Raw genomic sequence first — 23,669 nt, 5'->3', positions numbered from 1 at the left:
CAGAGAGGCCCTAAAGATACAAGTAGTAAATTAGGCACAATGTTCCCATGGCTAAAGTTCAGATTAATAGATAGTTTCACTGCCTTAAATAAACACTTCCCCCCCCTTCCCCAAACATTGCCAGCCAGAACTTCTAAAGTAGTTGTTACTAAAAATAAGGCCCTGAGCACTCTCTGTGTTGTTCAAGATCTATAAACTAAGCCAGACTGTCATCCTTCACTCGGTTTTACTTTGCTTCCGAACACAGGTTTCTTTTTCCCTAAGAGTAAAAACACCCATAGTGAGATTTTGACTGTCTTTAATTTAAAGATTGTATTACAGAAAAGTTTAAGTAAGGAATCCTTATAAGGATTAACTCTTGACATTATATATTGCCAAGATACAGTGTAGCTGCAAGGGCTCTATGTGAACCTTCATATAAGTCGCTTTCTTACATACACAGTCGCTGAACAACAAAAATGGTATTTACCATTTATAGGAGAAGACAGTGGTATTTAAACAGTCCGTTCACCAGTGCATTCTGGTTTTCCCAAATTAGAAACACGCCGTATTAAAACTGTAAAATCCTATTATACAGAAAGTTGAAAGAGATGAATTTCCTAAAGATTGCAACTGATGAAACATTCAAATGAAAACTAAAGAGTGTCGATCATGTAGAATGGTTTCTCTTTTACTGGCAGGTCAAATATACTAGAAACGTACAAATATTTGTGATAATCTAATTCCAGATGAACTCAAAACACTGAAGTAACATACACAGGCTAAGAGAATTCAATACTGTTCCAAGGCACTTACTGAATCTCCATGACTAGATGAAAACCAGAACAAATTAGGTCTGACAATTAAACAGTATATAATATAAAAATAACCTTTTGCTTACAATTTACAAAATGTATTACAATCTTTATCTCCGCTAACCTGCAATTCCGGCTGTGTGTGTCCAGCAAGTTTGGTAAAAAACCCCAGAAACTATTTTCTAAAACTTCAGGGCAAATAATTTACAAATAAGGTACACAAAAAATTTAGCTCATGCAGAGATTTCTTACATCTTCTGTTAATAGTTTATGATTGCAACTTTATCAAATTATATACTTACTTGCCCTGTACATATACAAAATAATGCATACATGGTAATCAAACGTTAGCAAAAAGTAGTCCATAAACACAATCTGTCCAAAGTATTACTATATTAACATATGTCTACAAGCAGCGTGTAACAGGGTTAAAAGACATTAAGGCAATAATACTTGAAGTTACAAAATAAATCATATGTAATACTTTCTCCTAAGTGTAATAAGGCAGGTAGATGGCCCAGCAAAAAGTTAAGTTGCAATACTGGAATCCACTGTCGTGAACAATGTTTAAGGTTTTGCATGGGATGTACTGTAAGGGTGTACCATTTGGTAGCTAGATCTACACTGCTCTGTGTTAGTCGCCCCCCCAAAAAGTGGAATACTATTTTTGTCTAGTTCTCAGTGGCACTTGAATTTTCCAGTATAATTTATTGATAGTATGTTATGTCCATTGGTTCTTGGATCATGTCCATTCTGAAGGTGGCTCTCTTGGTCCTCTGGGCTTTCCACAGCGGTTACCAAAACCTAAGGAAAGAAATGTATTTAATACTTCCGTTCACTCACACAGTGCAGTCTCACATATGCTGGCAGCAGTCAAAAGGAGTACTATAAGAGATGTCCCAGTTCGTACAGAGGAGGTTTATTCTGAGACCTAGAAAAGGACTTTGTAGTATTAAGAGTTCTAAAGGTACTATGGCCATTTGAGATACAAACAAAGAATTTGTACATATAATTCACTATTTAAACCTCACTTTGACAGTATTTTTCAGTAAATACAGTATTGCAGCCTCTGTTCTCATTTACCCATTTATTTTTCCTCCCTTGCTGCACACCAAAGCAGTTTTCTCAGGTATTATTTCTGAAAGTTTTTAGTGCTCTACAGAAATCACATCCCATTTGTCTAATTCTGTGTTTGATACACCCTAAACAACAAAGTGAAGAATGGCTGAATCGCTCAGTCCCGGAACAACTCTTTCAGCAGTGCTGAGGAGACAAGGCAGGCTTCTTTGGCTGGGTTCAGCACCTCAGCGAGTTGGAAGGAGACAGTAGTATCAGCTACCACTAGTAGAAGCTACCCAAACTAGTACTGTTAATAAGTCTTCTGTTTAAATCATCTAGTGATTATGCTTTGAATGAATTGTAATTACCAATATCTGTTACTTCTGCAGGACATTCTGAAATCTGACCTCTTGTATCAGTGGAACCAGAAAAAGAAATCTGAGGTAAAACGTCAGTTGGTGTCTTGTTGCTTCTTTCAGGACGATCTGGAAAACACACCCACCCCCCTTACTGTAACATTCACTGAGTTAGCACTGTGTGAATGCTATTTTTTCATTACAGCTTAGTCCAGAAAACAACTTGCATCGAATGTTATTTACAACAATAAAGATTTAAAAGCCAATTTCTAATTTCTTAAAAACCATTACTTCAAAATTGCTTACGAGGCAGATGTTCAGTGCCAGCGACATATTCCTGTTTGCCAAATACGGATTATTACATTTTTAGAAGTTTTTATGGATATTTAAAATCCCATGGAGCACCTACGTATAGCAAGAGCTCACAGTACCATTTAATACACCGATATAAATGCATGTTTTCATGTTCCGTCTAAACTAAAGATGTTTAAGACAACACGAGAAGTCTCTATGTTTTGCATTACGTGTATCATCACCTGATCAGCAAATCTGTAATATTTCTGAAAACTAATTTATGTTAAAAGCATTTAATGTACAGGTCCAAATGGACTGTAAAAGCCCATCCAAGTGTATACAGAAGACACATGGCAGAAGTAAGCTTACAGCTGAAGCAGATTGCTGCAAACATCAGGTGATAGACCGTTCTTCTTACTGAAGCCTTTTCAGACTATCAAAGGCTTGGGTAAATAGTCAACATACATATATACACACATATACACACTGCTGAACTTATCTGAGGTTTACGTCTGTCTTTATGAAATTAAAGATGTTAATTCAGCAACCTTTACAATTTCTGTTGCAATAACATCAGAATGTTCTAACTAAGCGGAAAAAATATTGTTATTAATATATGCATTTAAATTCAGTATTTTTAGACTTCAATATTTTAGCGTACCCAAAGTTTATCATTAATTTGTAAATCAGACCTGTAACTTGCCTCCTTACAAACCTCAGAAGCTTTAAAAACAGAAGACCTTTTCAGAAATGCCATTTTTTTTGGCAATGCACTCAGATATCTTCAGAGCAAAAGCCAAGCTCAGGCTAAGTTTTGCTCAGTAGGGAAAAATGTTTTGTTTTTTTTTTGTTTTTTTTTTTTTTTTTTTTTTTTTTTTTTGGGGGGGGGGAAACTAACCCAAAAACCACCAAGCAAACAAACGAACACTTTCCCATCACTTACCGGGTAGTACTGGAGAAGTCATTTTGAAACCCTGTTAATGAGAAATATTTAAAATCGTTCTATAAAATCCTTCCAAAATACAAAAAGAACAGCAGAAATTAAAGAGGAGGAAAACATCTTCAAGAAATACACAACACCCATGGATACATCTACATGCTCCTACATTGCTGACTTGCTGTACCTGTCAAAAATGCTACAGTAGTTAATACAGATTTTGCTATCAGAGCCTTACTTAATGAAAAGTTAATTGTCACACTGCAAATTATTTGTAAGATGAGGTAGATTGGTTCTTATGCTAAATTTATAGTCCCTGAAAATTCACACCTATCTTTTTTGTCACATTTTTAAGTGGTGTCCAAAGGTGACTATAAAATGTATTGGAGGTGCATGTAAAAGACAGACATGAATGTAATGAGGACTTGATATGCTTTTAAGTTGTACCAGCTCTTTATGCTGGATGACCTTGAGTCATTAATAGACTGGTGTGAAAAGGGAAATCTGGTGGGCAGAAAGCAGCTTGTTTAAAATAAATATGGATATAAAGAAAAACTCAAGCAGGCAGTGACAGAGGTTGCGCATAGAGCATATGAAGTCTCCACTTCTGGAAGTTTTCAAGACCCAATGGATGAAGCCCTGAGCAGCCTGGCCCAAGTCTCTGCTTTATGCCACAGGTTGAGGCTGCAATTTTCCATCTTGAATTATCCTCTGATCAATTAAGGCCAAACAGTAAACTCCATAAAAGCAGCATATTTACACTCTTAGAGCCATAATTTAAGGTGTGTTAAGAATGACTTTCAAAAGTATTGCTGAACCTGGAAAACCAGATAGTTTTTTTGGAAAGAAAACATGCTCTTAACACATCAGCTCAGCAGCTCAGGCAGAGAGAACACTGGCCAGTTGTAAGTAACTGTGAAAAGTTACAGCTGTTGGTTATGTATTTTGCTTTTTGCTGTAGTTCCCAACTAAACAAGAAATGACTGATTAGTACAGACTTGTCTCCTGTACTTACTGTAGGGGCTGTCTGCTCAGGGAGATGCTGATCATGCAATATACTCCACTCAGACTGTGCAATCAGAACCGGCCTCGGCAAGGGTGTGCCTAGGAAAAATTAAATCAAAGTCAACATACTTGAGTCTATCCATGATGAGGCGTTAGAACACAGCATTAGAAATGTGCTATAAAGCAATTTCTAAAAGTTAAATGCTTGTAAAAACACAACTCTTTCTTCACTCAGAGTGTTCAAGGGAAGGGAAAACTCCACAACGTAATTCAAAGCACAAGACTGCAGTGTCTGCATTGTGGATGTTCATTTCCTTCCTTTGGGGGTTCCTAACCAGCAAGAGAATTAGCCTCTTTTTCAAGGATGTTCTTAAAATGGTATTATACCAGCTGCGCAAGGATAGCAGACCCGAGAAAGACACACTAAGTAAAGAAAACACCCAGGTCAGGAGAGCCATACCTGCCCTTTCCTGACATCACGCAAAAACACATTCAAAACTGATGTGGCTTTAGCGATTCCAGTTCCAAAGAGATTCTCCCCCCACCATGCCCCCCAAGAAAAAGCTCTGTTTCTTGTGTTCTCCCAGAGAAGCAGCAAGTCCATAATAGCCACAGAAAGGATCACTGCGATTCTGAGCTACCTATGCTATGTTTGCAAGCCTTCAGATGTTTTTATGCTGAAAGTTACCATATTGAGTTGAATTACATTAAGTGAATCATATTTGTTCACAAAATTTTGAAAGCTTCACAAAGTGACATTAAACAAAAGCCTCAGTAAACAACTATGCCACACTTAAGCTTTTTGGAAGATACCAAACACCAACCTAACCTATCACTTCAATTAATCTTTCGGTATTCTGCCATTACCAGTTTCATGAATTAAATATGAAGATACATGCACATAACATCTGGAAGTTCTCTCTTTCAGCTGATGAAGGCAAAGAGTAAGCTATGTTAAGCAAACTGGGCTTGTTCACTAGATGCAGTGCAGTATGAAATATCATCTTTCCTTTGCCCAAGTAAGGAGAATCAGATAAGCACTGTGTTTTCCCATTCCATACCCAGGAGCAGTAGGAAACAGATAGCTGTGGAATCCCCTACCTGTAATGCATTTCCCAACTGTATCTCATTTCCGTACCCTTCAGACTGAAAAACAGCTCCACTAAAATCAATATTGAAGTCTCCAATATATATAAATATCACATAACAGCATGCTTAGTCAGAAAGGGAGAAATAACTTAAGTCTTTAAGGCCTTGTGAAAGCTAAACCTCAAAATAAGCCATTACACATGCTAGATTTCATTCCAGTTTAAAGTCTGCTATATAACACAAGATGAACCAAGAAGCAGGGACATTCAAATACAATACCAAAATGCATTTCACACTTTATCTCCTATTACCACAAAACATTAAGGACTCACTCTGTTCACTTGCTAATACAAATGATTCTGGTGTTCTTTCTGGGAGCGGGGGAGAGGAATCTTCACTAGCATCAGCATCTAAATCAAACATAACATTCAGGTAAGTTAAATACACTGAAATTTTCCTCCTAGGCTTTTAGAAGTTGATCTTTTGATACATGAGATCATCCTAAACTTGGTATTAATTTTAAAGCAAAAGGCAAGTTTGCTCTAAATATTGTTAAACACTTTGGTTTACCACACTAACACCTTGTGAGCAACTTCATGATACCATACCTTCACATTAAGTGAGTTAGATCAGTTTGTGTTTTAGGGCAGAAAAAAAGTAAAATACATTTTCAGCCTAAATAATTTGGGGGGAAAAACCTCAAACCCTCAGCAACAATGAATACTTCTGCTTCATTCTTTCAGAAACAGAAGACAAGCAGAACAAACAGTCTGCACTGCAGCAGTACCCTTTGCTTCTTGAACAAGTAACTTGCCAAGAACTGTAACCATAGTAGTTACTGTAATTTAATTGCAGCTCATTACAGGTCAACTTGCAGCCACGGCAAGTGAGTTACGCTCATTACAACACATTGGCTTCTTGAACTCTTCTGCAGATACTTGTAACTTTACACAGTTGGGGCCTACCAGCTGAACTACTGATGAAGCTCCCAAACCATGGTAAGAAGTGTGTTGACAGTATGTACGAGCTCTTCAGCTGTGCTGAAGGCTGTAACTTACTGCTGATGAACAGTGATTTGCATTTTTTCCTTATGTGGCTCTCACCATACTTCCTTCCAAAGTCAACACAGCAAAGCTAGATTGCACAATGCAAGGACATTAAGCAACGCTGCTTTACAAGACTGCACTGTAGTTCAGTGAGTGCTATGGAAACTCCACATAAGCACTACTCTAAATCCCCAAGTCTCAATCTTGCTTCCCAAATTCATCTTAGGCTGGCTTCCACACTACTGATAAAGCTAGTGTAACAGTCTAGTGTGATGTTTACTAGCCAGAAGAGTAAATAGGAGCCAGAGGAGATGGCTGATGCTGGTGCCAGTAACATAGCCTATCCCCAGTCTGTTCCATCTCTGCTCTCAGGACTGTGCTAACACAAGCTGTTCTGGCAGCAAAAGCCCCACTCCAGCCTGCTAAGGAACTTGCAGTACAAATGAAAAGTTTAAAACACTTCAAAGTAGCTGCTGTTATAAGAAATCTCACCTAAGAACTGCATTCTACACAGGATTCATAAAAAGATGGAAGACATTTCAGCTAATGAAGCCATGAAGCTTGCCCTGCCAACATGCCAACAGCAGGGAAAGGAACTCCATCATGTTTTATGTCATTGTGTTCAAAGTGACTTCTCCGAGACCTACCCCATCTCAAGTTTACTATGCAGCATAAGAAAAACCTTCTTTTATTGAAACAGTCTCTATAAAACCAACAAGCAGTCACTATGGAGTATGCACCAACTGCAAGTGAGTTTTCTGGGGTTTGTTTTGGGGTTTTGTTGTTGTGGTTTTGTTGCTGCTGGTTTGTTCTATTTTTTTGTTTGTTTTTTTTTTTTAACCTCAAAGTACAATTACTTTTCAGTTAATTTGAATCAAAAAAAGGATTTAATTACACGGTAAGATCATGCACGCCAACAGTTATGGGTTAAGCAACTTCATTGATGATTATACCCACATCCCCAGCTTCAGCCGGGAGACTACTGAACAAGCATGGTTTAGGATCACCAGTACAAAGTGATCTAAACCTATATTCTCAACTCCAAAATGGATTAGAAGACCTGCAGCCTGAATATAAAATGGGAACAGTACGCTAGTGTGCAAAAGGGAATAGAGACACCTTTGATAAGAGATAAATTTGAAAAACATACAGATTTGAAGCCATTCCTGTGAAATTATCAACTTCACAGCAGCTCAAAGGCTGTACTGTGATTTCAGGATGTTTCTGATAGGCAGTTACATGAAACAAGTTCTTGAGTGACATTTCTCCCATTCTTTATCATGTTTTTGACATATCATTTTATTTGCACGTTCTTACAGCATCTACATAGAGATGTGTAGAGAGGTAATGATTTTCAAACAGTGACAAACAGTGCTTGCCTTGGAAAAGAAGGGAAAATAACTTGCTAAAAGCAGTGTTGGAGAAATACTCCACCACAAAAATCTACCAAAAACAAAATCAAGGAGGACCATTTGGTATGAACATTGGAGTAACTATAACATACAGGGTTTGTCTCCTATGCAGAGCTTTTTTGAAGTGTCACAGGGTTAAAAGCATACACATACATGCAAGTATTGCTTTGTGTGTCTACACAGTATCACAAAATCTATAGAAACAGATTGGTTTTAAACTGCAAAACAGTTCACATTTCTGAATATACGATTTTTTGGTGAAAGCTGAGTTCACAAAAGCAAATGTATTCAATTCAGCTGTTTCTGCATCTTGCCTCACACACAGAGCCTGACTTGACCTCAGGAAGTCACACAGCCTGCATGGACTCCTGAAGCAGGGCTGTCACTGTAAGGAGCTCCCAGCACAAGAGTCTGATGTAAACAGAGCAGCTCATGCTCTCCTTTCTGCTCTGCAGCCTTACTATGTGCCTCACTGGACTTTTCATAGGCCTGTTTTGTTCTCCCCTGCTATGTCCTCCATCTGATCTGAGTGTGCCAGCCTGACTGAAACCTGAATCTGCACGTTTTAGGGCCTGTCTGCCTCCAGTAAACGATGTTGTAACTTTCTGCAGAAACAGCCTTGGAAATTTGCCCTGCTCAAAAAATTCCCCAAAGCAGGAAAGGGTTAAAAGTGACTGAATAATTTTCAAAGCGCTACTGAAGCAGAATTTGGATTTTTAGATGAACAGCAATATTCATCTCCCCCCACCATGTACAGAAAGAGAGGAAAGCAGAACTAAATATTTATAATGCTGTTAAAATGCAGGAGCCAAGTCACGAGCAACTTCAAAGACTGATACACTGAAGGAGGTTACATTTTTATGACCAGCACATCAACCAGCAACCATCACTTTGATGTGTTTTTGGACAAGCCTGTTTAAAATACTTCGACTATCCAAAATTGCCATTATTATAGACGCCTCCATGAAATCAGATGTGAAGAAAAAAAGACGCACCAACCAACAACACAGAAACCTGCAATTAAGAATGTGTTCATATCCCACAATAAAGCTTTTGAAGCAGCTTATCAAGGTCTGTAGTAGCCTGTTACAGACATAGCTCACATGCAAACCAAAAACCAGGAGGAAAGGAGTTGCCCCCTCTCTGAAGCTGCCACATTGCACTGTTCAAATTCACATTTAGATAACTGCATTGTAAAGCAATTTACGCTGTCCAACTCTACAACTGCAACCAGGTTAAGGAGTACCACTTCTGAACCACAATAAAACCTACCTTTGCCATCTTCAGAACAGGTTACAGCTGTTAAGTCTTGCCTAGCAATAGACATTGGCAATACTTTTCTGGCACAAACATTTTCTGTATTAGTGGCAGCAGAAACTGTGGCACTTGCGGTTGAAATGTTAGACGCGCTTTTGCTCATGGCTCCATCAAAGTTCATCTCATCTGTGTCAGAATCATCTGAATGAAGAGGATTAGTAAAACAGAGGGGTGCTCGAACAGAAATAGTGGGATGGTCAATATTACCACTGGAAGGATGTTCAACTGTGGTGTTGGATACCAGAGAGAGAGTTTTAACACCATGACATAAGATATCTGAAGACGTGTCTTCAGACACCGGCGTACGCAGTGCACTTTCAGGCCCATGCAGTGACCACGTGGCATGTCCCTTTTCTGTCAGAGGCAGACGATCTGGTCTTGGTGGAGTATCAGAAGCCTGCTGACTCTGCAGGCTTTCTGGTGATGGTATTAAGGCTGTGTTAGACTGTGGCAAGCTGCATTCCGCACATGAGTTTTGAGAAGCGTCTACAAATGAATCCCCTGAAATCTGTTCTTGTGGCTTAAAGCTCTTATCAATTACACAGGATGACACAGGCTTCATTTTAATTGCATGTCCCCTGTTCAACAGAGAGTTCCCATCAAAGCTTCGTGGCCCTTCCTGGAGAGGTACCTTCTTGATCTCAAAACTTAAGTTGCGCTCCAGCCTTTTCTCTGCACGTTCACTGGGTTCATTCGTCCCTGAATGTTCTATTGACTTATTATAATTCTCATTGAGGTCTGTTGAGTGCTCTGATGAAACCATGTGCAAAACTGGCTTTGGATGGTATCTGTCATTGTCCTGCCACACAGTAGTGACTGTCGGATAAGCTGATGGGGGAGACGGTGTTAAGATTGGTGGTACTGGCTGAGGCTCTGGAGGCTGCAAGATTTCTTCTTTAGCATCTCCTTCTACAAGGCAACTGCGGAAATACCAAAACAGTTGTTTAAGTTTTCTGTGTTTTGACAATATTTTGGATGTCTATCCATCTATCTCTGCAGCAGTAATGCTTTCATGCCAATTCTGAACTCCAGGCAGCACTACCACTGCATACAGATGATGATTATAGAATATGACTAACAGGGTAGGCAAGAACTAAGTCAACACACTCAAAACTTCTTTCAGAATATCACAAAGAAATACATTCAAGCCACATCTAACCCTCACTGGTAGTTCAAAGATTGCTCACATCCTTTCCCAGAAGGATTTTTTCAAAGACTGTAAGAAAGGCCCTCTTGTGGCAAGATTTCAGTACTTCCTGCTTTCTTCTTTCTTAAGAAGTGGCTCAGAGGAACTCGACATTTGGAATTCAGTTTGCAATAAAGCCAAGAAAAAATTCTTAAGAAAAAAACCAAAACCTTCCAGCCTAACACCAAATATTACTTTTATTTTTCTGCGCATGCCTGGGAGGATTTCATTTTTGTATCTGTGTGTTTAATAGTTTCCCCATAGTTGTAGGGTTAATGATGCTGACCAAATTTAGCTGAGATGAACTGAACACTTTACAAAACCCATTCACTGTAGAATATGATTCAAATTACAGTCCACATTAGTGAGACCACAGCACTTATTATTACAGTTCCTCTTCAGCTACACAAAAGGAGAAGCTCTTCAAGCATACGGTCAATTTACTTTCAGATTAGATATAGAATATTTGACTACAAGCATTCTGCACAACTAAACGTCTTGTCTGCAAACAGGAATTGGGCATTTTCATCCTGAGCTTTTAGAGCTATTTCATTACATAAGACCAGTAACAGAGGTAGCCAAGGTGCAAACCAAATGTGTGACAAGAACAGAAATACAATTAATTAATTTAAAGAAATGACACTTTCAATCCGATCAGATAAATCAAAGCACAGTGGAGTGCAGTTCGCAAAGGAATGTGATTGGCCACATGCCTGAGCCAAGAAACCAGCCCATTTTTATGTACAAGGCTCTGATCGCTTCTTGCTGTTTGCACAGGCATCCTTCTGGGACACCAAGAAGGTGCTGGGCCTCAAATTGCTTCTCTTCCTCCTCTCCCTGCACTCGTATATTGTTATTTTGCTTTACATTAAGATAGGAGGAACACAAAGCACATCACAAAACAATCTAATCAAAAGTGATTTAGGAACTCTTTTGTCCTCTGGATGTTCTTGGAAAATGAGCAAGCTTGAGAACAAGCCACTTGCTTGAATTAGTAAAGTTAAGTGGAAAAGTAAAACAGTAACTCTTGCTCCAATTTAATACCCACTAAGAAAGAAAGGAGAATTTCCCTCGTCTTGGAGGGGGGATAACGCAGTGCAAGTATTTGCTTACACAAATGTTTACACGCCCCCTTACCAACAGTGATGCTCATCAGTAATCTCCACTGAATCCTTCTAGTGAAAATGAAGCTTTTCCCTTATTGACCCATTTTCCTGACCCAGAGTTACACGTGCAATCAGCAAAAATAATTACTTCTCTGGTACAGATGTACTGTTAAGCACTGCTATTAGCTAAACAAGTTAGCATGAAACTAGATATGACAAGATACAGGCCCAAAATGCATGAAGTTCTTCCCTGATCATGGTTTAATGAAATCACTCTCCCATTTGATCAACTAGTAAACAGAACCCCACATGTATACAAGTAGCCCCCTTAGAGGTATGCACAGAAGGGATGATGCAGGAAATACTGCACAAGGCAGCAACCCAAAAGTTGTTTAAATCATCATACACAGCTGAACAGAGCTGTTGAAAATGTTGCCCATCAGATATGAAGTTAAGTTTCATTCTTTCACTCTTAAATGAGAGCTTAAAATGATCAAATCCAAAATCCGTTATCAAAATCATTCTCTGCCTTATCAATAGTGAAGAATGTCCATCCTCAGAAAATGAGATGCCCAAAGAGCATTTTGATGTATTTTATTTTAAAAGGAAATAGATGTCACCCAGGATTTCCTGGTTTTCTTTCAACATGTAGCAATTTTTCCATTTTACTGACATCACAGTATTATTATTTCCACATGTTCTGCCTTGCAAATGATGTTTTTGTTTCTTTTCACAAAGCAGAAATATTGGGCTCTGTATACATTTAAGAGGTCTTTGTTTTGCAGTAGCTTTTTCTATAACTCTTGCCAGAAAATCCTAGGCTTTTGGGGCTGCTGCATAATGCTTTCTTTGGGCACTTCCTTCGACAGCTGTGCCTCATAGACACTTCTGCCGCCAGAGACAGAAAATTATCTGATGATGAACTACTAATATTATTACAAATAACAGGAGACCATACAGTAAAACCAGCCTGATTTATATTACCAGGAAGCCAATAGAAAGCTCATGAATGAGGATATGAGATGGAAAGGAGTCAGTGAACCAAAGGATGCCAAACCATTCAAGAAAGAGACGTAAGCTTTCCTGTATTAGATCTTTAAATTAACCCTGCATTGCTTTTATATATATATATATATATATATATATGCACACACACACACACACACAGAGTAAAAGCAAGCATTTCTCAAGTACATCTGTAAAATCACTCTCTGAATAAAAAGATGGAAAGCCTGCTTGTAAGTCTGCCTTCAAGTGTCTCTTACATACAACTGCTACTGATTATCTTTTAATTCCACTACCTCAGCACCTCCTCATACATAACTGCATACAGAATTTCCCAAGGTGATCAAGGCACCTTTTTCATATGCTTTTATTGCCACACAATCTGAGCAATGTGCTTACATGTGTAAGGATGTAGTGCCTTACCAAAGACCTCAAAGTAATGACTTCTCACCTCTCAGATAAACCATGGATTAGGTAGTATTTTTTAATGATTTATCAAAATAAAAAAATTATAATTTGTTAAAAGTACAATAATCTGCCAAAAAAAAAAAAAAAGCCATTACACAGGATTGCACCAAAAATATCGATATGGCAAAAAACACAACAGAAAACCCAAACCCAAAGTGACAGCTATACTATTTTTGCCTTTTCTACAATATGTTCTATTTTTTTTTTCAATGTTTTAAAACCTAAGCCTTTCTAGCTTTAATGGAAAAAGAGCTATATTATTCAAACAGGGCACCACAGGTTCAGATTTAAGTGAAACTTGGCCAGTGTTCAAAAGAGAACAAACCCGTAAGTAATCCATGGTTATTCTATGCAGCATACTGTAGGGTTTTCTTTTCAAATAAGAGTGATGCCAAGGTCGTGGAATGCAGCTGCTATGATCAACCAAAAACAGATACCAAGCTCTACATCCTCCCTCATAATTAAAATAGGAAAATTAAACTCCATGTAAGCAGGCTGAAGCTACACAACCACATTATTCTACTTAAGGATTAAATCACTGCCATCCACATGGAAGAAAAGCTGCAGTTCAGTGAAGCTGTCACAAGCTATACTTTCATATAAATTATCCGTAGTATAAAGAATGCATAAAAGTAACCATCTGGTGAATATTTCTGGTAAAATTTAGTTACATGAGGCTTTACGGGTTTTCTTAATTGCGACATACAAATCAGAGACTGCTAAGAAGGAACACCAGTCAATGGTTTTTATCTTAGCTTTGCAGCAGATGCAAAGAGAGGGTCCTGCAGGGCTTGAAATGCAGCAGAAATGCATGCAACCCTTGAAATGCATTTTAATGTTACTAGATTGAAGTCCAAGCACCATCTGAAGAAATGTTTAACTGCTGCAGTATTTCACCTTTTTCTCTTCAGACAGTAGCATGTGGCTCTTCATTACACTGCATACAAAAAAGCTGTTACCACGTCTTTTATGTCTCAGTTTCCCCATTCTTTCACATTGCATTTGCAATGGAAAGGAAAAGATTTTTCTATAACCAACCTGATTAAAATAAACCCTTTTTCCAAATACTTGAGAATGAACAAATCACACAAATATTTCAAGGACAATGCCTTAAAGGTATTAAGATCTGCCATCTGAATTCTGAAGCACCGATCTTTGCTTCTAGATTCTAAGACTCCAGTTGTACAGTCATGTAAAATCATGTACAGTCCTGAACTGTAAATTTAAAACTTCATCTTTCTACAGTCTTAAGTTTAATAATAAAGTCAAAACTTACATATACCCTTTTCCTGCCTTAACCTGAGAATGGTTAAATAGGTTTAACAAAGAACTCTTTCCACCCCCCAAGTCCTCCAAAGAAATTTCACACAGATATACCTTCAAGGTGACTTTCACAAGAAGTAATCAGAAACTGCAAAGCTAAGCAATTTCCAGAGTTAGGTGCTGATGTATGCACTCATGAGCTGCTCTTGTTTACCTTCCTAATAATCAAGGGGTAATATTATATCATTTTTTTATGTTGACATGAAATGCAGATAGACATTAAGCTAAATGACTACGTACACATATTGTACAGCAAATATGAACTACATTAAAGCATTACAAGGTGATAAAGAAAAGCAATACAGTTCCAGAACCTCTGCAGAACAAGCACAGCTGGATGCTTCATGGTGAGTGAATAAAAGTAAACAAAATTGCAATTTAATATTGATTTAATATCAACAGCCTAAAGATACTTGTAACTTCCGAGCAGAAAAAGACATAAAAGAAGCCTAGAAAAGTACAAACAGATGTTATACTTTGTAGCGCTTATTCCCCAAGACACTCCCAGGCCAAGGCAAGTACTAAAAAGATTAGTTATCCCTCTCTGAGTTAAGCGTCCTATCTTACATTGTGTAAACCTTTAGTAGCATCTCATCCTCACTAAGACGTGAGAGTGAACTTGATACTAGCTAAACTTTAAGAAGAAATCTACAAGTTTAAAAGCAATATAGAGATGACCTCTCCCACCACCCTGTCACACAAAAGAGAAGAGACAGGTCAGCAAGCCAGCTTTAGAGAAAAATTCTGTAATGCACTGAGTGATCAGCCACTGAAAAGTGGCATAGAGGAGATGTCACCATCCATTCCAAGCAGCCTCGGGGCATCAGAAAATAACTATCAGGAATAGTAAGCATTACTATCTAAGCAAACATAGCTTGGTCTGATAGCTTCTCTGAAGACAAGCACCCCGAGGTCAAGAGGTATAAAGCAATTCTCCTGCTCAGTCAGGATCATCTCAGGCAGATTCACCTAAAACCATGCTGACACACACATGTAGCCCTATAGCTTTATTAAAAAAGCACCTGTTAAACCTTCCCCTAAAAACAAATCAAGTTTCTTTACTAATAACACATTCTAGAGCCACTATGACCAAGCACATAAAAGAACTGAAAAGCCTCATTCCTTTTAAAAAGTATTAGCTTTAGCAACTTGCCTGTAGCTTCATCAGACAGGGCATGTACAACTCCAGTGCACATTTAGCTGGCAATCTAAAAATGTTCCTGAACAAAGTATTTAAAGCAAGTTCCCAGAGGAAATTCTAAATCAAACTAAAAGTGTGGGCTAAACCAGGCTGCTTCAGAGTACCTACTGAATGTGAGCTTATTGTTCAAGGCAATGACTCTGAGACACCACTTGGAAACATTCACTACAGAAAAGATGTAGACAAATACTTAAAATAGTTGTACCAAGACATTTTTAGTCACAGCAATGTAGAGAGAAATAATAGAAGGGACATGAAAAAAAGTCATAAGAGAATGGTTTGGGGAAAAAAAAAGCTATAGGGAGCAATAAGGAGATGTATCATGTTTAACAGTTTCCTTCTCCATGCAGGGATTAAATTAGCATCTTTCATAGGTTCCACTCTCCCATCCTCCCCAGGAAAAGGATGTCAGCTCATGCCAGAACATCCACAATACGCAAACCCTGGCTCTAAGTCCTAACTGAATCAGGCTGCAGACTTGTAAAACTACCTCCCCCATGAAATAAACCCATGCTCATTAGTGGGTATTGGGAGCAGATGTGACTAGCAGCAAATAAAGACTTTCCTCAGAAGCATCTTCCATGAGGAGTGTAATTAATTGTTTTCAAAAATAATGTGTTAGAAGAAGACAACTGCTTTGCTAAAAGCTTCCTTTTATTCACCTCTAAGGGACCAATCTTCCTGCCAGTGCTGGCAGATGGGAAAGTATGAATTTATGGAAGCAGGGCCAAAAAGGACCAGGCTTTATAAGACAGATTAAAAGATTTTAACTTAAAGCAACAAGAACAATGCAATGCAGATATCAGACAGAACAGATGTGTGCTGAAACATAGTTATGTATATATTATTATTACATGAATATATAAATTTGATTAAAGCCTAGGTACATCTCAGATTGTTTCAAGGAACACTAATAAGAAAATTACCTATTGGACAGAATCCACCTCTAAGTTCAGTGACTGAGTTTCAAGAAAAGCTTGGAACTCAGGAAGAACACAGGTTAACAGCCTCCTCTGCCATCACCTTTATCTACATCATTGAATACAATCACATTACCACTAATGTAAATAAGGTAAAAATTATATCACTACATAGCAAACTGCCATTTGGTTGTGAAAAGCCCCAACTCATTTCCATCTCTCTTTCAATGTCGTATTCTCCTTTAACTTCTGCCTGACATATTTAATGCCAAGTAAACCATAAAATAGCTACTCATATTCCCACTACCAACCTGAACTTTGCACTGCTCCAGTCTGATTACATTTTAAAGCAGTAAAGAAAGTATACTTTCCTGATATTACTGAATGTTATGGAGAAAAATTAACTGGCTGCTTGTTTCTCATAACATTCTACAACTCAAAGAAACCCCAGTGCCTACCTTAAATGTCTATTCAATTACAGGCAATGTAGCACAAGCAACATTATCTGCCAAAGTTCCCTTTCAAAAACGACCCAGGTAACATAGGCACTTCAGGAATGCTGCTGCTTTAGCCATCTATCACTCAGGTTGGGTACCCATTTTAGGCAGATGAACTTATTAGTTCTATTTACTTTCGGCTTCCTTAAAGTCGCCTACATATTTTTAAGAGCTAGAAAGGATTTTTTTTTTCCTCTGTTGAACAAAAGGATGGGTGAGACCAGCTTTTCTTTCCAACAAGAAAAGCATTTCATTGGCACACTCTAGTCAATAGCAGTACTTGCCTGTCAGGTAACATTTTATTGAGTAAACAGATATATTTCATTATGGCTGTGCCTCTAAAAAGAGAAGGTTCAGTCATCTTTTGAGCCTATTTTGAAGAATGTTTTGCTGCTATCACCTAGCAGAATTAGAGCACAAAGTAGATCTAACACATTTGACTACTAAAGGGGCATGCTTGTCTACCCACATGTAGTCACTACAAGCATATTCAAACACAGACTTCACAAAGATGTTAAAGATTGTATTTATAGACTCAATTAGAAGACTTCTATTTGCATTATGTATATTTCCATTTGTAACTAGGAAAAAACCCTTTAAATTCTTCATAGCATCAGTGGTTTTAGTCTACTATTTATTTATGAAGCATGTCAATCTGTCAGCTTAAAATACAAAGTATATTAAGACAGTTAACTACCTGCGGGTCCGTGGTGGCTTTGGTGGAGGAGAATCCTGTTTCTCAGCATCTGAAGAACTGACAGCATTCTCTGTATTATTTTCATCCTGATTAAAAGAAAAAAGTTTTCATTTATGGCTGTAAAGCTGAATCACACAATACTTAAACTGAAAGGCCCAAAGACCTGCAATGATACTTGAAAATAACACCCAGCAATATTACATATTTTTGGTTATCATACAGATCACTTTCAAAGTTCTACTTAAATTCACAGTATTGTTTTATAACTTCAACTTTTTCTAACAACATTGTTTCATCTGTAATTACAACTACAAAATTCTCAGAAGCTCATCTTTCAGGTTAGCAGTGAGCAAGCTCCCTTTTGCCCTCCAAATTATTCATATTGAAAGCATTTATTTTCCAGTCAGTCTAATAATCTTCACTTGCACAACAACTCCACTGAAGACTAATGTACAGTGCAGTAAGGAAATGAGAATTTCAGCTACTCTAAAGTGACAAGATTTAACACAGTGCTCCAAAACACTTTTAAATCATCTCCCATTTGCACACAATGAAGTTTATCTTACTCAGGAAAACATGAAGGTTTTATTTCCTTTTAGGAGGACCATAAGAGATATATATTTTACAGATGTATACATTTTTAAATACATGTATCCATCCACATTTATATGTATATACATATAACATTGTTGTGTGGTAACCCAGCAAGCAGCTAAGCACCACACAATCACTCTTTTCTCCCCACCTTCCCAACTTCAAAGGGGTAAGAGGAATTGCAAAAAAAACACTTGTGGGTCAAGATGAAGTTGTTTAATAAGCAGGGGAGAAGTGGGAGATGAGAGAAAGAAAACAAAGAGAAGTGATACAGAAGCAACCACTAACCACATCCCACAGCTAGACCTCTGCCCAGCCAGTTCCTGAGTAAAAACTGGCCAACTTCACCAAACCCTCTTCTTTTCCTTCTTTAATGCTGTGCACAATGCTGTATGGCGTTATGGAATATCTCTCAGGTTAATTTGGGTCATCTGCCTCGTTGTTCCCCTCCCATCCTCTTGAACACCCTTGTCTGTTCACTGGGAGTGCAGACTAAGAACCAGAGGTGGCATTGGCACTATGCAAATATTGTTCAGCAATAGCCAGAACATTAGTGTGCTATCAGTTACGTTTTGGTCACAAATCTAAAACACAGCATCCTAAGAGCAGCCATGAAGAATATTAACTCCAACCAAGCCAGTACAAATATGTATAAATGTATACGTACAGAAATTAAAATAGACTATACAAAAGTCCATATATACTATTTCCATACACATGCCACAGCCAAAGGTCATCTTTGGTTTTGTTGGATCTTCATATTATCTTGAATTTAATATGTATTTTACCTAACACTTTTCTTGCAGGAGTTTTCTATGGTTCTATCACTCTTTTGGAAAGCAGTATTAAAGAACCACCACAAACACCCCAAATCTGTGTCATATATTTCCAAGCACAGTACCAGGTTCATACAACACGGTCTACTCTCTGCCAGCCTACCTGTTCAGGCTAGGTGACAGAGACTAACCTTCTCAGTCTTATGAAACAAAACAGAAGTCCCTATTAATTTCTGCTTTAAATGTTGATAATTGCATTTGAATTTGGTAACAGTTTCAGCTTTGGAAGATAAATCATAACTAACACTCAGGAGGTTAATACTCTCACTTAAAATTAGATGCATTTAGTTACATGGTTTTCACTTCCACAAGTTACCATATCACTGCCTGTTAGCATGAAAAGTCTATTACCAAATTCTGTTCCTCAGTGTATTAAGTGGAGCTTTTCCTGTGAAGAAAAAATACTGGATCTTTGGATCTTTCTTATTGTTCTTTACTAACTTCCCCCATAACTAGCTGTCCAACACAATATTCCAGAAGTACTCCAGCAGAAACACCCCATTGTTCCTGTATCAATGGCTTGTGTTAGCCCTTTCAGGCAAACCAAAAAGGGAGTTCATTGTCCTGCTGACCACTGGCTCTAACTATCAAGTTTGGCCTTTTTGAGCGAGATACAATTAGCAGATAAAAGCCACTTAAGTTTAGATGACCACAACTGAAGCTCCCATTACAGTCAATCAAGTTTGGCTGGTTTTCTAGAATCGTAGAATAGTTTGGGTTGGAAGTAACCTTCAAAGGTCACCTAGTCCTAACCCCCCTGCCATAAGCAGGGACACCTTCCCCTTGATGAGGCTGCTCAGAGCCCTGTCCAGCCTGGCCTTGAATGTCTCCAGGGATTGGGCATCTATCACCTATTTGGACAACCTGTTCTGCTGTTTCACCACCCTCATTGTAAAACGTTTCTCCCATTTGTTGGCTCTCAAAGTTTACTATGAGCTGGGATTTTATACATTAATAGGTTTTAATAATTCAAAACACAAAACAGGCCTCTTTTTTTTCTAGTCAGTGATGGAAAGAAATATTACCATGGGACATGGACATCCAAACCTCTACCAGCCTTCTTTCAAGCAGACAGAAAAGCAATTTCAGCTTTTTGGCACCAAGTGACAGGTGACCATAGAGACCATTTTGCTCTCAACATACATGAAAGTGAGTTTCACTACCCTCATTCAGGCAGAGTACCATTCTGAAGGTTGGTGCCAAAGATGCTGAGGCTCACAGTATCCAACAGCATTAGCTCAGTTTCCTGCTCAATGGTTGTGCCATGCTCTTCTCCACTTCCCTGAGCAAAGTAAAACCCTCCCTGCTTCCTTGTGCAAAGTAAATTCTGAGTCTTTCCAATATGTAGCCCTTACTATAGACAGCACCAAATGCGCTGATCCAGTAACTAAAAAGCCCTTCTTTAAACATAAGCACTAGCAACTAGGATTAGCAACTAATGCAACTGCACCCTGAGAAAAGTGGGCCGTTTGCCTTATTTCAGCACCACAGTACATCCATGTTTCATAAGGCAAACAGATACTAGGAAGTGTGAGAGTTCACAGGAAGAGTTCCTTCCCCTTACCACCAACTTCTCCATCCTACAACAGATCAGGAAAGCATTCCAGTTCAGTTCCACCCACATGGAAGTTTTGAGGAACAGAGCTCTTATTTATGCACTCAGTTTTCTAAGAGGTACTAGCAAGGGAAAGGGTGTGCCTGTTGGCTGTGGTGTAGACTAACGTGTCCAGAAAACAAACCAGCAGCTGCATCCCCATCCCTCTATGTTTGTAAAGTGAAGTGTTTGTGAACAGAATGTTTCCTGAGATATGCTTTTCTCCCAGGCGGAAGAAAAAGCCTATTAAAGAAGCTAACATATGTTAAAGCTTTTAAGTTCTATGTATACAGCAAGCTCTTTCCAGCTGACACAGGCAGAGGTAGCTGAAGAGGCACTGCCATTTTTGCTACTAGCAATAAAATGTACAGATACACCTCACAAATGTGTATAAACTGTAATGCCTGAGGCACATACACAACCATGGAGAATTCACAAAACCAAGTAACACACACAAAATAGTACTTTAAAATTCAACCCCAAAAGAGAAGTCAGGGGTTAGCCCCAACTTCATACACTGGGAAGGCTTCAGGTAAATATGGGTTCAAAAGCTTTCACTTCTGCATTAGGATAAAATCAGGATCAGCTCACTTTGTTCTAGTTACATTGAATCAGGAGCAAGAATTACGGAATTTTTGTCACCAAAGAAGACGTTCTTCCCTACTTTGCTTAATTAGCTCAACACATTGATGTTTCTGTGAAGGCTTCATTTACTTTCAGACAACTCACTCCCCAGGAAGTGAAGGACTTTAACTTCAAAGGTTGAAGATGATAAAAGTTTAAGACAGTAACCAAATGACAAAGCCGTGCAGGGAAGAAAACAGTGCTCCTACCAACTTTATGCTGCTGCAGCATTTTTCAGTAGTTCTGCTCAGTTACTACTGGATCTTTTCTTGTTTTTAATCAAAGAAAGACTGTTTGCTGAACTATCTTTTACTCATTCTCAGTTGTGTCACAAGACAGAGAACAACCAGTATTTTCAGCACCCTTGAGTAATACCAACTCACACATTTCCCCTTCTGTCATATATCAAAATGAACTGGAAAACATACAGAACAACTAGCATGGAGCAGAACAGAGGTAGCTCAACTGTAGAAGTGAATATAGGGTATCTCACTGGGATGACCACATCCACTGAGACGAGCAGATGGCAGTATTAAGGAAAAGCCTTCCAGCCTTCCTAATCACAGCTTATTGGCATCAGTCAACACACTCTTGCTTCTCTGGACAGATGTTGAATTCTCAGGCAGAACAGTTTTATAAAATATCAGCTTAGAAAAACCAGGACAACATATATAGTTCATGAGGGTCACCATATAGAATTAGTCCTTCAGAAACATTGATTAACAAATGTGCAATTCAGTCAATTAAGTGTTCAGTGCAGCCCCCTGCTTTCTTACAGAACAGGCTTCTCACTGTAAGAAAATAGAAGCATTAACAATATGTGGGTAGACAAAAGAATAGAAGCTTTCGCCAACCTTTACCACTATATGCATCAACTGCTGAACAGTTCAGGAGTTCCAGTGTCATAGAATCATAAAATCATAGAATGGTTAGGGTTGGAAAGGACCTCAAGATTATCTAGTTCCAACCCCCCTGCCATGGGCAGGGACACCTCACACTAAACCATCCCACACAAGGCTTCATCCAACCTGGTCTTGAACACTGCCAGGGATGGAGCACTCACAACCTCCCTGGGCAACCCATTCCAGTGCCTCACCACCCTCACAGGAATGAATTTCCTCCTTATAGCCAATCTAAACTTCCCCTGTTCAAGTTTTAACCCATTACCCCTTGTCCTGTCACTACAGTCCCTGACAAAGAGTCCCTCCCCAGCATCCCTATAGGCCCCCTTCAGGTACTGGAAGGCTGCTATGAAATCGGTGTCCTCACTGATTTGAGGAAGCAGTTGCTCAGGACATGTGAAAATGATCATAGTTAGGAATTTCTACGTATTCTGTTAAATTACATACATACATATATATATATACATACATATATGTATATATATAAACTCTATATATGTGTGTGTATCTATGAAAGACTACAGTAACAAATGAAAAGACCACAAAGTCAAGTACTTAGAAGTGTAGATTACATCTACTCTACAACAATACAGAGTAACTCATCTTCCTGTGGTAATTCAGAGGAACAACGAATTCTTATGGCACACACCGTGTCTTAATTCAACTTACTAAGACGACCTAAATTGAGCTGTCATCTCCCAAAGGTGGGTCTTTTCCCAATGTACTTCCTCCAATGGCTAAATCACCAACTGGAGCTGCCATTAACATTGAGCATATAGAGTACCACAGTTTCAGACTGAGATTTCACAGACATTGCCTACAATTCAAAACCTTTTGCCCATGAACTGCAATGCATCATTTTCTTTTGGAACTATTTAAATGTTTCATGTCAGTCAGAAGCTTTCTGTACTGGTAATGTACTAGCAAAGTTACTGCAAAGACTCCTCCAGAAGTAATCTCATGGGTTCCCTTAAAAGGAATTGAGGCATTCCTATTGCCCTTATCTTAAAGCTTCATGGGAACTATAGAGCATCAGTCGATAAGAGAAATACTTCAGACTCGAACAATACATTCAAATGGTGCAGATTAAATAAAACTTTCCAAGCACAGGCAACAAGATAAATGTGTCTGAAGACATAGATGAGTTTTAGAATGCTATAATGGCCAAAAATGTCTTCCCAAGCTGCAAAACAGCAGGGAATTTGAACAGCAAAGTCTTTTCACTTTGAGTTTCTAACGTTTTGAATATCAACATTCTTCTTACAGCAGTCAACTCCTCCGCAGCTTCTAAAAGTGCAATCAAGCGCAGCAACAGAATCCTGTCACTTTCACAGGAAGAAATGCGAAAGACACTTGAACTAGCAACGCCATATTTTGGAGAAAGTATCTTAACGCAAGTTTTTATCA

At 38.5% G+C, this 23,669-nt stretch overlaps 1 protein-coding gene across 4 annotated transcripts in view; it reads right to left on the bottom strand.

Moving 5' to 3' along the window:
• Nucleotides 1-281: 281 nt before the first annotated feature.
• PTPN12 (protein tyrosine phosphatase non-receptor type 12) overlaps nt 282-23,669 on the bottom strand; it is a 73,050-nt gene continuing 49,662 nt past the window's right edge. For 3 of the 4 annotated variants that reach the window (XM_065666838.1, XM_065666814.1, XM_065666831.1), the window contains 7 exons: nt 17,713-17,798; nt 9,265-10,229; nt 5,867-5,944; nt 4,456-4,544; nt 3,447-3,477; nt 2,222-2,338; nt 282-1,598 (listed from right to left, as the gene is read on the bottom strand). In XM_065666838.1, coding sequence (XP_065522910.1) covers nt 1,537-1,598; nt 2,222-2,338; nt 3,447-3,477; nt 4,456-4,544; nt 5,867-5,944; nt 9,265-10,229; nt 17,713-17,798 — 1,428 coding nt within the window. In that variant the 3' untranslated portion in view covers nt 282-1,536. The remainder of the gene's footprint in view (nt 1,599-2,221; nt 2,339-3,446; nt 3,478-4,455; nt 4,545-5,866; nt 5,945-9,264; nt 10,230-17,712; nt 17,799-23,669) is intronic. The other variant, XM_065666823.1, reaches the window with a different exon arrangement.

This window comes from Lathamus discolor, chromosome 1, assembly GCF_037157495.1.
Source record: "Lathamus discolor isolate bLatDis1 chromosome 1, bLatDis1.hap1, whole genome shotgun sequence".
NCBI lineage: Eukaryota > Metazoa > Chordata > Aves > Psittaciformes > Psittacidae > Lathamus > Lathamus discolor.
The sequence above is the reverse complement of the archived record's forward strand: the minus strand, read 5'-3'. Positions and strand labels throughout refer to the sequence as shown.